Source organism: Mauremys reevesii, linkage group 15 (genome assembly GCF_016161935.1).
Source record: "Mauremys reevesii isolate NIE-2019 linkage group 15, ASM1616193v1, whole genome shotgun sequence".
NCBI classification, from domain to species: Eukaryota; Metazoa; Chordata; order Testudines; family Geoemydidae; genus Mauremys; species Mauremys reevesii.
In genome coordinates, this window is record NC_052637.1 from 24,593,804 (window position 1) to 24,610,995 (window position 17,192).

Below are 17,192 nucleotides of genomic sequence, written 5' to 3' on the forward strand. Positions count from 1 at the left end.
TATACTACCTGCCAGATTGGCAGGTAGTAATCGCTCTATCGGGGATCGATTTATCGCGTCTCATCTAGACATGATAAATCGATCCACGAATCAACGCCAGTACTCCAGCTCGGCAGGAGGAGTAAGCAGCATTGACAGGGGAGCCGCGGCAGTTGACTTGCCACCGTGAGGACGGCCAGGTAAGTCAAACTAAGATACTTCAACTTCAGTTACGCGAATAGCATAGCTGAACGTGCGTATCTTAGATCGATCCCCCCCACAGTGTAGACCAGTCCTTCATGTCACTGCACGCTAATTTCCCCCTCTGTAAAATGGGGTATGACACGTTCCAGTTTCCCAGGAGTATTGTGAGTGTAATGAATCTTAGTGCACTGAGATCCACGACTGAAATACAGGAATGCATAACAATCTCCACAGGCAAGCCCTGACTTGGTCTCCACCTAACCCATCGAGATATTTGTATTGTCCACACTGCTCTGGAATTTGAGTACCTTTCGGACAATCATTCTGATCAGCCAGACAGCTGCTGCTGACCTACCAGTTAGGGTACTAGAGACGCATGCGATGATGCTGAGCTGGCCTCCTTTGAGCTGAGCACCCGTTTGACTTTAAGGGACGCAGCCAGGTGAAGTGTCGTTTTTAGCAGGCCCAACACTTAGCTTTTGTTCTTCAAAAAACCTTTTTACAAAATTTAAAGCCCAGGTGAAATGTTTCCCTTCATCTGCTGTTTAAACAAAGCCCAACTGAAAACTGATTTTAGAACCACGTCTTCCTCTGCAGCATTCCCTGCCCAAGCTTTGCAGCACGGAGCTAGTGCGGGTGAGAGCTGACTATAAACAAAGGTGAGTGGTCTAGTTACTTCTTTAAAAAGATTCTGAGCTGATAGGTAACAGGTAAATAAGCAGAGCTAACAATACAAAGTGATTTCGACTGCTCCTGTTCTTCACTGTATTGAAGCAAGGGGCTGTTATTAAGAGATAACTATGTTGATTTAAAAACATTGTGTTTCTTATCCCAACACTTTCTCCTTAAATTGGGGCAAGGGGTGCAATTTCAGGGTAAACTAACTGAAGGTGTTTGGTTTAAACATAGGGTAGCCAATGCTGAACATGGCCTACAGGCCTCAGCAGGGAGCATCTCTGTCATCCTCTTTCTCCTTAGCTCAAGCCCTGTCTCCTTCATTTCCCCCATTGCGGGGAAGGCCAGGTGTGGCTACAGTAGATGCTACAGGTACAGTCCCCCAGCGAAGGAGCAAGAGGGGCTTTGGGGCAAAGGAAGAACAAACTGGCTTTTGTCAGACTGAACAGATACAATGTGGAAGCACATGGGGTTCGATCCAGCGCCCACTGACGACAATGGGAAGATGCTCATTGACTTCAATGGGCACTGGATCAGACCCACAGAGTGGCACATTGGCAAGGCACACTATGGGGATCCCCATCACTCCCTGAGTCCTGGGGCTATGGTACCTTTCAGGGTGATTTTCCACACAGCCATAGGGGAGTGGGAGTCAGAGCTGTGGGGCAGCCCTGCTACTGCACCTGCAATGGAATGGCATTGCTAGGGAGCTGGGGCTGGGGCCACCCAGGATTAGAGCTGTGCCAATGGCACTGGCCTCTTGCAGATCCCCTGGGGTGGCCCTTCCATGAGGCAGGGGAGCAAACTCCATCCCCAATGGGATGATGGGGGCGGGGTTCTCCACTGGGAAGGTTCCTCCCTCCCCCGCCGTGTGGCTCCGTGAAGTGTGTGTGGGGTCAATCTGGCCCATTGTTTCTCCAGCCTCACCATCTACTGCAGTTCCCTCTTGCAGCTCTCTGCAGACAGGGGCTCCTTACTTACCAAGGTGGGCTCTGAATTCTTGGGTCTGCAGGTGGCAGTACGGGCTAGTGCATCAGTTTTCAAACTGTGGGGCATGCCCTGCCTTCTCCCCATCTCTCTTCCCTGGGTACTCCCTGCTCACTCTCCCCACTGCTGCCCTGCTCTGGCCCGGACACCCGGTAGGCTGCAGCCCTGCATATTTTAAACCCTCCCGAACCCATGGGTGCAAGAAGCTCTGGGGGGAGGGCAAGAAGCCCTGGTCCGCTTTGCGCTGTGCTGTCATGGACTCCTCCAGGGATGGAGTTGGCCAGGTCTTGCCATTGCCCTGAGCATGAGTTGTCTGCTGCCCGCAGTGTGCCACTATCTGCCCTGGATACGCAGGAGTTTGGTGGGGGAAGGAGGTGGGGAGCTGTTATGTGATGTCCATAGAGAAGGGGGAAAGCAGTGAAAAAAAAAGATTGGGGCCCTCTGGTCTGGGGGATGGGATGCTGGACAAGGGGAAACCTGAGTTCGAGTCACGGCTCTGCCCCTGACCTGCTGTGTGACTCTGAGCAAGTCACTTCCCCTTGCAGTGTCCATTTCCTTCCCACCCTGTCTTGTCTATTTGGATTGTAAACTGGTCAGGGCAAGGGTTGTCTGTACAGCACCTAGCACAAGAAGGGCCTGATCTTGGCTGGGGGATCTAGGCACTGCTGGAATACAGATATGACTAGGATCCTCCAAGTTGTTAGTAAATTCACAGCCTGTTCTTTGCTGTTTAACACTTTCCCCACCTTGGATGCAGTCCAGTACCCCTTAGACGCAAGGGGGGGAGGGGTTTAGTTCATTACCCTTTTTGTATCTGTTTCAAGACCTTCTTAGTTCTTCCCAATAATGCGTTACCTCTCCCCAGCAAAAAGGTCTCAAAGCTTTTGCTAACAGCACAAGTCTTAATCTCCCTGGATTCTCAAACAAACACTCCAAACCAAACATTTCTTTGGACTGAGCTTTGATAGCTGGGCTGTTTGATATATTTACTTCCAAACTTAACACGTTTTTTTCAGTCCTTAATCAGGAAGAGATTTGATGTTGGGTATAGAGACTGTGGCATCCAGCTGCCCTTTCCCTTTCGTCCATCCGTGGTCTGTCAGGCTCTAGGTTCATTCAGATCGGTAGGACAATGTGCAATTTGATTTTCTTACCTTCTTTTGCTTGCTTTTGGATGATGGAAGACGGAAGGATTGGTAGCTAAATGGTTACTATAGGCTGAATAAAGGCCACCTATTATGGGGTCGCTTCTAGGTAACTCACAGGTTAGCCCCCATCTACATATATTTGTTTAACTTTAACCTCTGCATTTCTCTTGCCCCAAGGGCCTCTCCAGTTGCTACTCCACCATCCTCCCATAGAGAATCCTAACTCTGAGCCGGGGGTCGTGCTCAGCGTGGCTGGCATGAAGGGCACTCAGTGGGGCTGGAGCATGCTCAGTGCAGATGGAACCTTGAGAGATGGTAGCAGCACCCTTCTAATGAGCTCTTGCAAAAGGCAGGCTTCAGAGGCCATTGGGGTCTGGTCCGTGACAGGTGCAATCATAGTACAAATAAATAATAGATTTAACATGCAGCATAACTAAGTAACTTTGCCCTACTGCTAAGAGTGGCTCCATGGTCCATTAAATGCTTGACAGGAGAGAGGGGTCTTATGTCTCCAGGGACCAACTGACGTGGGGGTTCTTGTGATGGTGTCATATTTTACTCCAAATTAATCATTTGGCATAGATGGGGTATGTTTGAACCTGACTTCTCTATAATTTTTCCCAAATAAAATTACTTGTAGGGCTTTTTGATGCACATACATTAATTATTCCAGTAGCCTTCAGATCAGCTCGGGGCCAATGTGTGCCTGGCACTGTACCACACAGAACAGAGGCAGACAGTCTCCTGCCCCAGAGAACTTCCAGTGTAAATAGCCAAGACAGACAAAGGCTGGGAGGGGAAACAGAGGCATAGAAGAAGTGGCTCACCCAAGGCTGCACAGCAGTTCAGGAGCAGAGCAGGGACTAGAAGCCAGGTTTCATGACTCTTAAGCCAGTGCCCGTTCCTGCAGCATGCTGCTTCTCAGACTGGCTCTTCGCAAATTTGCACAGTAGTTAAAATACCACTGGGGACAGGTCACAACAGCTATTGCTACCAACAGCAGAGCTGCCCCAGTATGAGATCCTAAAATTCAGGAGAACTGGATTCTAATCCCAGCTCTGCCCCTACTTTGCTGGGCAAGTCACTTCCCTCCCTGTTCCCCAGTTTCCCCATCTGTAAAATGGAGATAGTGACACAACCTCCTTTGCAAAGTGCTTTGAGGTCTATGAATGAAAAGCTCTTTATAAGAGCTAGGTGTTATTACTGTGAACATGGTATAAATCCCTAGCTGGATGGATATAGTTAGGTAGAAGAGCTTTTTAGTGTCCGTTCTCATTTCCATAATGGCATCCTGAGCGTAAATTGGGCATCCTTAGAAGTACATACTCTAATATTTAAGTGTAACTAAAACACAAAGTGTGGTGGTATTTTGATATTATAAAGTGCTTTCCAGGCACTCTCCAAGGCATTTAACACATTACAGTAGATCACTTCCCCTGTCCTTGGAATACAGTCGTCTCTGGAGTGCAGCACAGCAATGCCCATCTCTTGGGGTCAATAAAGGATAGGTTTTTAAAGACACCTGATCTCTACATCCAAGACTGACTTTCTAAAAAATTATGCTAATCTCTTGTGGTTGAGCTAGGCTTTGATGAAGGCATCACTGCATGAAATTCTATGGCCTTTGTTATGCAGGTCAGACTAGATGATCAAAACGGTCCCTTCTTGCTTTAAAATCGACGAAGGCTACAGATATTTTGAAAACAGGCCCTGAAGATAACTGCTCTCTCCAACTGGAACCGCAAGGGGAGTTTTAGGAAGGCAAACCTCGGCTAGGATGCTAAGGGCATGTCTACACTTACAACTTGCAATCAATGCAGCGAGTGTCGATTTAGCAGATCTGGTGAAGACATGCTAAATCGATGGGAGAGCACTCTCCCGTCGATTAGTGTATTTCACCTCCCCAAAAAGCGTAAGGGAAGTTGACGGGAGATGCTCTCCCATTGACACAGCGCAGCGTAGCGTAGCTACCGCGGTAAGTGGATATAACTACGTCGGCTTCAGTTACATTATTCACATAATTGAAGTTGCATAACTTTGATCGATTTAGCGCGGTAGTGTAGACCAGCCCTAAGGCTAGCACCACTGCTACTCTTGGGGAAAAATACCAGAGAAGCCTTAACGGCCCTGATTGGGTTTGTCACCTGAAAGGAACGCAGTGCTTCTATGACATGCTGGGGGCCTGCTTCTAAAGTGGCTCAGTGGGAAGAGAGCCACCTACTGAAGGAGGAACACCACATCTTCTTGTTCCCAATATACCCGCTCAGTATGTCAGTTCCTCTGACCAAGCCACGATTCCTCTGAGCTCTGCCAAGTCCACCACCTGCTCTCCAAGTTCCTCGTGTTCTTCTGAGCCAGTGAACAGTTCACAGAATCTTATTTCACTTTGCAAAACATTGCCAGCTTTCTCCGCTCATCGCTGAAGTCTCATTTTCAATGGAAGCATTTTGCAACATAAAAACACACATTTCCCATCCGTTCCCAATTTATGTAAGGCTTGATCATATGACACGAGTGCTACTGCTACTAGGAATGCTGCGAAACCAGCATAAGATGGCTCTTGTATTGGGCTAAACAAAGTGTAAACTGCTTGTGAATCATGTACAAGAAATGATACCCCACACTCTACTGCTCTTGTACAGTATGTTTTATTGCAGAACAAACTCATATATTTTACAAATTGAGAAGTTGTACTGGGCTGTAGACTGTTTCCAGGTATTCCCACAGTAAACAACCTGAATACAATGGAGTCTATTTCAGAAAAACAGTAACAGGGATTCAGCACCGTTATCTGCAATCAATAGAGAGAGGCAAGCATCTTATGTCTGATTGTTTAAATGTCATTTAAAACACCTGATTCTGTTCCCATAGAGCACTGTTGCCAACAGAGACCGAGGGCAATGGAGTCATTCCTGATTTACACCAGTGTAACTGAGACCAGAATCGGCCTGCACCATTAAAGGATGCTGTCAAGTTTTTATATCAGGGTGACAAGGACACTGGCAAACCTGTGAAATTGCTTGAAGGCCCTTCCTAGATATCAGGATAGATAAAATATTCCATTTCACCATCAGCAGAACTCGCCATCAGCAAAAGCCTTGGATCTGGTGCATAACAGTATTAGAATGGACCTTGTACACACTGGAAAAAGCTTGGGCTTGTTTACAGTGAGGAAAATACAAGTTATTACACTTGTTAACTAACACAATGTAAACTATAACCTACTCCTTGTCTACACAGCGTGCTGTTGTGTTTAACATCATGTTAGTTGGTCATGGCTAAACATACAGTGCACCCTGGTTAACTAGGACCCACTAACATGACTACAAACAAGTCAATGCTTGTCTGCACTGACTGTCTTACATCATGTTAATTAACACGTTATAACAGGATACATTTTCCTCCAGCGGCCATGCCCTTACAGTAAACTTCAGCTATGCTGGTTGCAATTTGAACTTTCTGAACTAGTTTTTAAGTTCAGACTGTAGCTGGAATGAAAACCGGCTTTTCCTCAAGACTGAGAAAACGTGATTCCCCACCAATAACACACTTCATAGCAATCTTCTCTTGGAGCTGCAACTGTGCCATGATACTTAATAGAGTTGTCATATTTCTTAATGCGACTCAGAACTCAATTAATTACAGGAAATGCCTTACCAGAAAACAGGCTCTTACGCTGAACAGGTTGGCACAATTCACGTTAGCATATAGAAAACCTCAAATTATTGGATTTTGAGGGCCCGATCATGAGCTGATGTATATCAGCAAAGCTCCAGTGAAGTTGACATAGTTATGTCAGTTTACACCGGTTGAGGATCTGGCCCTGAGCATTCAAGCCCTAAAGATTTCTCCCAGAAAGAGCTCTAGCCAGGGTGAGAAGTTCCTCTGTGATGGAACACAATAAAAATTGCCATGAGTATGTGAAAGGTACAGACTAGGAACTATCTCCATTCAGCCAGAGGTTGTTTAAATGCTAATGTGCTGTTTGTGTTGTATGATCTACAGAGTGCTGAAGACAGAATAGAAAATAATCTGGGTTCTCTGAAAATATATGAAAGTGAACTGAATCCTTGTGAAAGGTGCTGGATTGACAGTCCCAGAAATTGAAGTCCTCCATTTAGTCACAGAGCAGGGATGGCATGACTGGGGCAATGCAAACTTCCCCCTCACTACCCTGCCAATGTGCCTCAAACCTATTCTGGACAGAAGACCTGCTCACAGGGGGACAGAGGAAAGCTCAGTATCCAATGAGTCTCCTTGGCTTCCTCACTAAGAATGTCAATGATGAGGGCCCATTGTGGGGCTCGTGCCTCTGCCATGTAGATACCTGCTCATTTCACTCATTCACCTCATTGCACTGGTCACCAAAGTCATTTCACATAGGCTAGCAGGAAGCCAAGGGAACATGATTCATTTTTCACCTAGGCTGGATTTTAACTCATGACCTAAGGAGTGATCCCATTGACCACGCTCATGAGCCATTTAAGTCCCCCAAGTTCCTCCCTCTAAAAAGAAATAAGTGGTCACTGGGCACAAGGGATTCTCTTTAAACACATTGCCATAGATTTTCCTGCCCATAATTAGCAAAAGACCCTCTGCTTGACAATAAAATAGGTGTCATTAGCTCTAATTGACATTAAGGCAACCCAATTTCAACTGAGAAGCTCACTTTTGTCTTCTTTTTCTAGCAGGGATTTCTTACATGTGAGCATGAGAAGCAGAAGCATTGGCAAGTGCCACAGGCTGCAGAAGAAAAGTTTCCTGGAGCTGCTGCGATCTGCATCCCTGTAGAACCGAAAGCCGAGGTAGGAAATGTACAAGTTGATAGGGAGTGAAATGAGTGGAAAATTCCATGTGGTGACATCGAGGATGGGGGCCATTGTTGAGAGTCCAATTAAGGCCAAACAGTGACGCAGAGCAACCCGCCGGCACATCGCAGGGTGAGTGACGGACATCATGCAGTATCCTCCTCGTGAGTAATCCTCCCGGAGGCCCCAGCTCAGGGCATTGAAATGAGGAAACTGCCAGGAATAGAGAATTCCTCCCAACAACAACGCGCCTGCAAAAGGAAAGCAAAGGAAACATGCATTAGAGTGCTCATCTTAGATCATAGCAAAGGAGCACTGCATGCTACATTTCAACATCTATATGGAGCTTACCCATACTACCACATGCTACCACTGCAGAGTTTGTGACAACTGCCCCCCAACTCCCATGGAACTCATGATATCACACTTAAATACTGTAAAGAAGTCCAGGGGTTATTCTCTGTTTATCAGCAATTATGTGGTTTTTGGAGTTTTTTTTTTTAACTTACAAATGGTGTTCCTTCAAATAATTTATTTCTAATGCACCTGTCACCTCAATATCTAGGCACCAGTTCAGTTTCCACTGGGGGGGGGTGATTTGTTGAAACTTAAGAGAAGTTTGGTAGAAGAATTTTTTTCACAGTCTCTAGGACACAAACTTATCTCTCCCAAGTTCCCTAACTGGAGCACCCAGAGCAGGAAAAACACAGTAGATGGAAGGAAGTGTGTGACAGGATAAACAAAAGTTATTAACAAGATGAGTCCTACTCGCTGATATGCAGTGAGAAAAGGAGCCTATGCAGGAAACAGGTCACATCCTGAAAACTGTGATACCAGTGATGACAAAATAATTCAGAGGCTCAGCTGGAGTTTCTCCTTCTTCATTTTGTGAAGACTTCAAATTGCTCACAGGTGTAGAGGCTTCTCAAGTGCTTAATCATTATATCCTGGGGTGGCAAAGTACAAACATGGCAGAGTGGAGCAGAAGGCAGTGGAGAACTGCTTACTTCCCAAGACCAACTCTGAATACCGGCTTTAAATACAAAAGCATCTACTGATGTATTCTTCAGGAACTCCTAAACATACGTGGGACCTGTTGAAGTCAATGAGAGTCTGATTGACTCCAGTGGGCTTTGGAATGGGCCCTCAGACTGGGCCATATACAGGTGTGCCCCTCGTCCACACTAACATCACCTGTGAGACTTCCACCTGTAGAGCCATCTTGGACCTTGCCTGTTGTTCCCTTCTCTTCTACCGCCCCTCCACTCCAGCCGTAATATCCTATTTGCATCTTCCCACCTCCATGTGTTTGTCCTTTCTGGGAATGACCTCCCACTTCCGAGCCCAAGCTACCACCCCTCCTTGCTCATCTAATGGAAGCAGAATCAGGCTCTAACGTCAATAGCAACATTTGGCTTCAATCGGAGGAAGGTCAGGTCCTTTACTCCTTCCTAAAAGCTCACCTCTTCCCAGAAGGAGTGAGTTCATAATAACTAACAGACTAAGTCCCACCTCCACAAAGGGACTTGGGCACCTAAGCTCCACATTTAGTTATCTAAGTCCCAGTTTTAGGTGCTGATGTGATCCACAGAATCATCATGGCTCCCTGGGTACCTAAGTTTCTGCCTTTGAGCATGTGCACTGCTGCTTCTCTCGTGTCTGAATGCCCATCTCCCACCTAAGCTTCAGTACGATCCATGAACTGGGGGAAGACAGGTGGAGGAATGCCTGTTTTGCCAATAGGGCCTATCCAGTAGGCGTGCTCTGAGCACACGGAAGGGATCAGACCCTATTCAAAACCCAGCAGGAGGAGGAGCAGCAGCAGCAGCCCACCTTTTAGCCCAGTGGTTAGAGCACACACCCAGGATGGAGAAGACCTAGGTTCAGTTCCCGCCTCAGCTCAAGGAGGAGAAAGGATTTGAACAGAGTATTTCCCACCCCTCAGGAAAGCACTCTAACCACATCTATTCTGATGTGGGTCGCTCAATCTCTCCCATTGAATCTGCTCCACTGTGTATAAATACAGTCATTAAGCCTGACAGAGAGCGTGAGTCTGAGAATGACTCTATAGCCTGGGTATTAGGTACCCACCCAGGAGGTGGCAGACCCAAGGTCCAGTTCCCCTGCTCCAATGATTCTTTAGTTATTGATCAAAGAGCAATAGATGTGCAGTGCCTAAATCCCTTTGTGGATTGGGGCCTAAGTTATTTCCTCAGTGATTCAGGTTTTCTCTGGGTCTGTTTTGGTTGTGAACTCCTTAGGGCTGGGAATGTCGATCTTTCTGTCTTGTAGAGCACAGTGTCATCGTTACCCTCCTCCAAATAATAATCCAGGCTGGTACCAAGGCCCATAGCTCAAACCACCCCAACCAGCCAGAGGATGTCACTGCTGCATCATCAAAAATCTAAGTTTAAGGGCCGTTTTCTAGCTGCCTATAAGACAAGATGGATGAGATAACATCTTTTTTTGGACTGGTGAGAGAAACAAGCTTTCGAGCTTAAACAGAGTCCAGACCTGAAGAAGAGTTCTGTGTAAACTCAAAAGTGTGTCTCTATCTCACAGACAGAAGTTGGTCCAATAAAAGATATTACCTCACCCACCTTGTCTCTCTAATATCCTGGGACCGACACGGCTACAACAACACTGCATATAAGATGCCTCAGCACTCTGAGCATTTGTCTCACATCTTCTTAAAGTTATGAATGCACTTTTCCATTTTGTGAGTTCCATGTCTCTGGAAGCTGCTTACATTAAGTACAGACACAAGGAAGGGCTACCAGAATGGGAATTCAGATCCTTGGACAATGTAGTGAGCAGGAGAATTACAGGTAAGCCTGGGCTAAGATTTTAAAATGTGATTAGTGATATTTGGGTATCCAACCCAAGACTCCTTAAAGGAGCCTGATTTTCAGAAAGGCGATCTTCAACACTTTCTGAAAATCAGGACCCTTTAAGATGATGAGTTTGGGCACCCAAATATCACTAGTCACTTTTGAAAATCTTGGCCATGGTGCATAAAATGCCATTTTCAAAGTCTGGTGAGATACAGGATTGATGTTTCTTCACTGAAATCAAAGCAAGTTTCTCCACTGACTTTGAAGGGCAGCAGGATTGAGCCTATAAACAGTACACCCCTGTAGTATTGGTTTCTTTAGTTTTTTCCTATTCAACTGAAATACTTGCTCCCGAAGGCAGGATACCAGACTTGATGAACCAAAGACAATAATACTCTGCACTTACACAGGATTTTTTAATCTTTAAAGGGCTTTACAAACATTAACTCATTATTTCTCACAACACCCAGGGAGATAAGTTACAATTATCCACCATATGGGGAAACTGGGGTAGGGACAGAATCTGAAGAAGAATTAATACATGCACGTTGTTTCTGGTTCCCCTCTCTTTGATCTGGTATGACAAGCCCTATATTCCTGTGCCTTTGGTCTGTAACAGAGAGTCCTCACTTATGAAGTTGTTCAATCTTTGGTGTGCAGCCAACCCCCAAAAAGCATACAAAACCTCAAACACACTGGAAACTGTAGTAATTCCCTCACTATAACACTACGTTTTCAATTAAAAAAATCATCTTGAGGCAACTTTTACACACAAACTAACCAGCCAGAACTACTTTGAGACTGAATTCCCATTTGCAAAGATCTGGTTTTAGTGCGAGAGCCTTTGGAGTTTTTAACTACTTTTATTACATCACTACTTCAGAAATAACAGGTATTTTATAGAGAAGCTAAACAGTAAAACAATTTAATAGGCCATTATGGGGATTTTAATTGATCCAGTCATGGAGCTACATTTCCCTCCTGATTTTACTGGTGATCCTTTTGTTAGTTTTCCATATGTCTTGCTGACTTTGTTGGGTTTCCAAAGACTGCTAAGTGTCATGTACATGCTGACTTAATTGGAAAACAGGAGAGAACGTACTCTAGTGTCAAATGAGCCCTGGCTAGGGACCTTACAAACTTCCACCCAATGACAAGCATTAAAAGACTTGAATTGCTTGACAAACATTAACTATGTCATAAGTATGTCAATGGTGTTTGTAAGCGATGTTATTACATGAAGGACTATAGCTGAAGAATGGGCTGGTTCACTATTCTATAGACTGCACTGGTTTCCTTATGGAGTTCTTCATAGCTCTGTCTATAGGTATAACTAGCATAAATGATCTCTCTCTATGGAGTTTAATTATGGTGAGATCAGATTAGTTAGTTCACATCCATGATACATTCTGTTGGCATCTTCTCAGAGTTGGCACAGTATGATCCAAGGCCTAGCTGGTTCATAATTGTAAGAACTGCCTTTTTTTTTTCTTTTTTTTTTTTTGTAAATAGTTTGTTAAAGCCGGGAGTTTGGAAACACCAGTTTAATACCAGAAATACCCTGGCCTTCAAAAGCTCCATGGTTTCTCTGTGGCACTGATAATAGCGGTGAATACAGGTATACCAATTTGTAACCCTTACAAAATCTTTCAGCTTCTCCACAGGCTTTATTAACTGGGAGCCCACAAATATCAAACTCTTTGGATTTCTTTGCAGAGTTTCTAATAGTAGTGAGTTCAGGAACAGACATGACCATTGCAAACTCCATCCACTTCTCCAGGTGGAGATCATTACAAATGCTGATGATTTGGCAGAGGAATTTTGTTAGATGTCTGAAACTTCATTGCCCTCCAACCACTGCAGTCATTTTCACCAATGTAAAATGTGACCATTCTGACTGGGAGAATTTCAATTCCCCCTTTTCACTGGTTTAAATGATCACATAAGAAATAGGGTAACAGAAACCAGGTCCAGTGTCCACAAACTTAAAGGCAAAGTCTGTGATTAACATTAAACTTTAGTGTCTAAGATTTAACTGTTAGCAGTTCTCTTACTGATTTAATTTTAAATATATTCTAATGGCAATAATACATTTCTTGACAAATACAGCAAGCTGAGACATCTTTTGAATGTTTTGTTTAAGCGAGATGCAGCCAAAACGTTAACTATTAGCCAAGTTTGTTTTTTCCTGTCTGAAGAAAGAGTTACTGTTGCTTATTAAGGTTTTGAGGTTCTGTAAAATGTTTCTTATATAGGGAAAAGTGCAAAGTCCTAACACATTTCACAAGGCCTCATGGTAAGAAATTGTAAGATGCCAAAAGCGTCTTTGGTCAAAATTTGTGAGTGATGAGTGATTTTGGGCTCTCAAATGGACACACCCCTAAAGGGTCTGATTCCCAGAAAGCACGAGTATTTTCATTATTTGTAATACCACAGCTCCAAGGAGCCGTAGTCATAGACCAGGACCCCACTGTGCTAGGTGCTGTATAAACACAGAACAAAAAGATGGTAAATCCTCCATTTATCCCCAGAAAAGGGACAGTATAGTTGCAAAGGGCCAAGCCACCCCCAAACGGCCCCATTATTGTGCTTCAATGACTATTTGCTAAAGGGCCCAAATCTCAGGTCACTAGAGCAGTTCAGTCTCTGGGCCTGCTCAGTCCTTGGACTCTGCCATTACAAGTAACAAGGTTTTTTATTATGTGACTACCGGTGGAGTAGGATCTGAACTCTGATAACTGATTCACTTCACATAGGGCACTGGACAACCATCAGATGTTAACAATGTCTGGGCACTACCAACCTGGGCCCTCATTAGAATCAGTGACTCAGACATGAAAGGTTCTACTCTCCATTACTAATCCCCTGAATGATCCATGCCCAATAAGGATAACATAGTCTGTTCACATTAACTGTGGGAATAGTGAGTTGCATGGCTAAGATGAAAAGTCAGAAAGACATTGCAACTGCAGCATTATTTTGAACGGACGCTGCTTTTTTTAAAGGACAAAAAAGAGAAGTCCAGACCCAGCTCCTCACCCACTTATCGCAAAGGATGGCACATTCCAGATTCTGTTCGACATTAACATCTGGACAATATTATATTTGTTAAGCAGGCAGCTGAAATTCATATCCTGCACTTCACTGACTTACATACAAACTATACACTATATAGTGATGTTTTCATCCACCATCACAAGGCAGCCACCTCTGGGATTAAAAGCAGCAGCTGTTAAACAATGCACAATAGTTTAGGACAGGGGGAGAAGAATATTCTTTGCAGTTAACTTCTCCCACCATGCCCGGAGGGAAACTTTTGAAGGCAGGCTATTGCAGAGGAGGGATTTGGTCAGGACACCATTTTTAGCCCTCTTCCTCTTACAAAATGTACGTGGAATTTTTAGTGATCACAAGTGATCAGGACCCCCTGCTCTGTCTCATCTTAAAGATGATACCTCCAGCAACACGGTGTCCCTGAGTATTGCTTAAATACTGACTCAAAAAGGGGGAGAGGGACACTTAGTGGCAGGAAAACCCACTTGTTCGAGGTGGTGGTGTGAGAGGTGCCCCATCTAATTATTGGCCTGGTCTGGCATCAGCAATAGCGCTGCAAAACTTTTGATGAAATTGTTTCAAACGCCTTTGTCATCATTTGGGTGTTTGCTTTATAAACCCCAAATATTTCTTCTAACAATGCCTTATTTCTTGTACAGAGATTACACCAAAGAGATATAAGCTCACTAAACGCAAATCAGCCTAGAAAGGTTCATGTAACGTGCAACAATGAACCGCATTGGCTAAAAGAGAAGGGATTGACATCTCCACTTATAATGCATTGGATCCACTGCAGCACAGGGAAACAAAATTATCTTAGGAGTACAGAGACCAATACATGCATTACATTCCTGTAACTGCACTAAGAGCATGAACAGCTTATTCTCTACCCCTACCCCACTCACTGCTCTTTTGACTAAGCAGAGAGTCTTCTATTCCTTAAAAGCATGGTGCTCTGCAGAACACGGGTTACATCTGTATGCCCAAGTTGGGGCAAACAGGTGTTTTATGTCATCAATACAACAACAAAAAAAAGTGGGGGAGGGGAGTGTGATCTGGAGTTGCAGCTCAATATGGATTTGCTCCCTTTTCAGTCTCTTTTTGGCCCTGCATATGTATGACTGGGAAGTGGCCAACTAGGCATGTAAAATAAACATAGAATGGTTAAAATGTCAGCTCCAAAACAGATGTTGAAATCTTATTGCATTTCCCAAAGCTGGTGTTTACTGCCTTGGCAACCTAAGAATGCTGTTTTGCTTAAAGCACAATTTTAGTAATTCTTCTGCCTTGAATAATGTGAAGGAATTTTAAAATTATTTCCAGACTTTGGTAGCTGACTGACACATTAGGGGAAAGCACCGGCCTTTTGTCTCAAGGAAACTGGGTACGAGTTTGGCTCATGTCAGAAGTGAAAGGTTTGGAAGTCTAAGCTTAGCTTTTAATGGACTGTAGTCAGAAAACTACCACACATTGCTCTCCTTGATATGACGCAACTGGCTCTCCTTAGTTAAAAGATGTTGAACAAATTACTTCTCTTTAATCCAGACAAGAGCTGGGAGACTTGAATTAGTCCAGCTGCAGCCATCTGCCTATGGGTAAATATGCTTTTCCAGGCTTTGTATTCCTCACCTTTCTTAATTCATCCTAAACTCTTTGCAGTAGTCCTGCATGATTTGTATAGAAAGTTACCCACCAGAAAAGGCAAGTGATGCTCCCTGAAAGACATCTTTTATCCCTTGCTTACTCTCAGTTTTGTGTTTGTTTACAGCCAAAATTGAACATGCCCATAGGTGCTTTCCTTTGAGAATCTGTAAGCGTGCAACCATTGTAGGCCTGGAGAAAGATTTTAGAGTTCAGTTATGGTATCTTGTCTTTTCCCATACCTTATCATTCAAGACTGAGATTCAGTGCAATCCCAGCCTCAAACTGTACTTTTCTAAGGACTTGAGGATGAACAACTATGATTCTTAGGTGGATGCAGAAGCTGATTCCTAAAGTGGCATTATTGTCAGTCTTCAAAGACATTGGCTGTTCTATCAATTTACTGTGTATATGCTACACAGCCATAGTTAACATACATACACACACACACACACACACATTATATATATGGGCTGTCAAGCGATTAAAAATATTAATCGCGATTAATCACGCGATTAAAAAAAATCGTGATTAATCGCATGATTAATTGCACTGTTAAACAATAATAGAATACCATTTATTTAAATATTTTTGGATATTTTCTACATTTTCAAATATATTGATTTCAATTACAACACAGAATACAAAGTGTACACTGCTCACTTTATACTTATTTTGTATTAAAAATATTTGTGCTGTAAAAAACAAAAGAAATAATATATTTCAAGTCACCTCATACAAATACTGGAATACAATCTCTTTATCATGAAAGTTGAACTTACAAATACAGAATTATGTAAAAAAAAACACTTGCATTCAAAAATAAAACAATGTAAAACTTTAGAGCCTACAAGTCCACTCAGTCCTACTTCTTGTTCAGCCAGTCACTCAGACAAATAAGTTTGTTTACATTTGCAGGAGATAATGCTGCCTGCTTCTTGTTTACAATGTCACCTGAAAGTGAGAATAAATGTTCGCATGGCATTGCTGTAGCTGGCATTGTAAGATATTTACGTGCCAGATGCGCTAAAGATTCATATGTCCCTTCATCTTCAACCACCACTTCAGAGGACATACATGCATGCTGAAGACGGGTTTTGCTTGATAACGATCCAAAGCAGTGCAGACCGACACACGTTCATTTTCATCATCTGAGTCAGATGCCACCAGCAGAAGGTTGGTTTTCTTTTTTGATGGTTTGGGTTCTGCAGTTTGCACATTAGAGTGTTGCTCTTTTAAGACTTCTGAAAGCTTGCTCCAAACCTCGTCCCTCTCAGATTTTGGAAGGCATTTCAGATTCTTGGGTTTGAGTGCTGTAGCTATCTTTAGAAATCTCACATTGGTACGTTCTTTGCATTTTGTCAAATCTGCAGTGAAAGTGTTCTTAAAATGAACATGTGCTGGGTCATCATCCAAGACTGCTATAACATGAAATATATGGCAGAATGGGCATAAAACAGAGCAGGAGACATACTATTCTCCTGCAACGAGTTCAGTCAAAATTTAATTAATGCATTATTTTTTAACGAGCGTCATCGGCATGGAAGCATGTCCTCTGGAATGGTGGCCAAAGCATGAACGGGCATTTGAATGTTTAGCATACCTGGTATGTACAAACCTTGCAATACTGGCTACAAAAGTGCCATGCAAACTCCTGTTCTCACTTTCAGGTGACATTGTAAATAAGAAGCTGGCAGCATTATCTCTCGTAAATGGAAACAAACTTGAGTGCGGTTATGTAACAAAAACAAAAATCTACATTCGTAAGTTGCACTTTCACGATAAAGCCATTGCACTGTATGAGATGAATTGACAAATACTATTTCTTTTGTTTATCATTTTTACTGTGGTAAATATTTAAT

General features: G+C 43.6%; 1 protein-coding gene across 6 annotated transcripts in view; it reads right to left on the reverse strand.

Moving 5' to 3' along the window:
* Positions 1–7,445: 7,445 nt before the first annotated feature.
* LOC120383687 (protoheme IX farnesyltransferase, mitochondrial) overlaps positions 7,446–17,192 on the reverse strand; it is a 196,451-nt gene continuing 186,704 nt past the window's right edge. For all 6 annotated transcript variants that reach the window (XM_039501856.1, XM_039501857.1, XM_039501854.1 and 3 more), the window contains one exon: positions 7,446–8,052. In XM_039501856.1, coding sequence (XP_039357790.1) covers positions 7,646–8,052 — 407 coding nt within the window. In that variant the 3' untranslated portion in view covers positions 7,446–7,645. The remainder of the gene's footprint in view (positions 8,053–17,192) is intronic.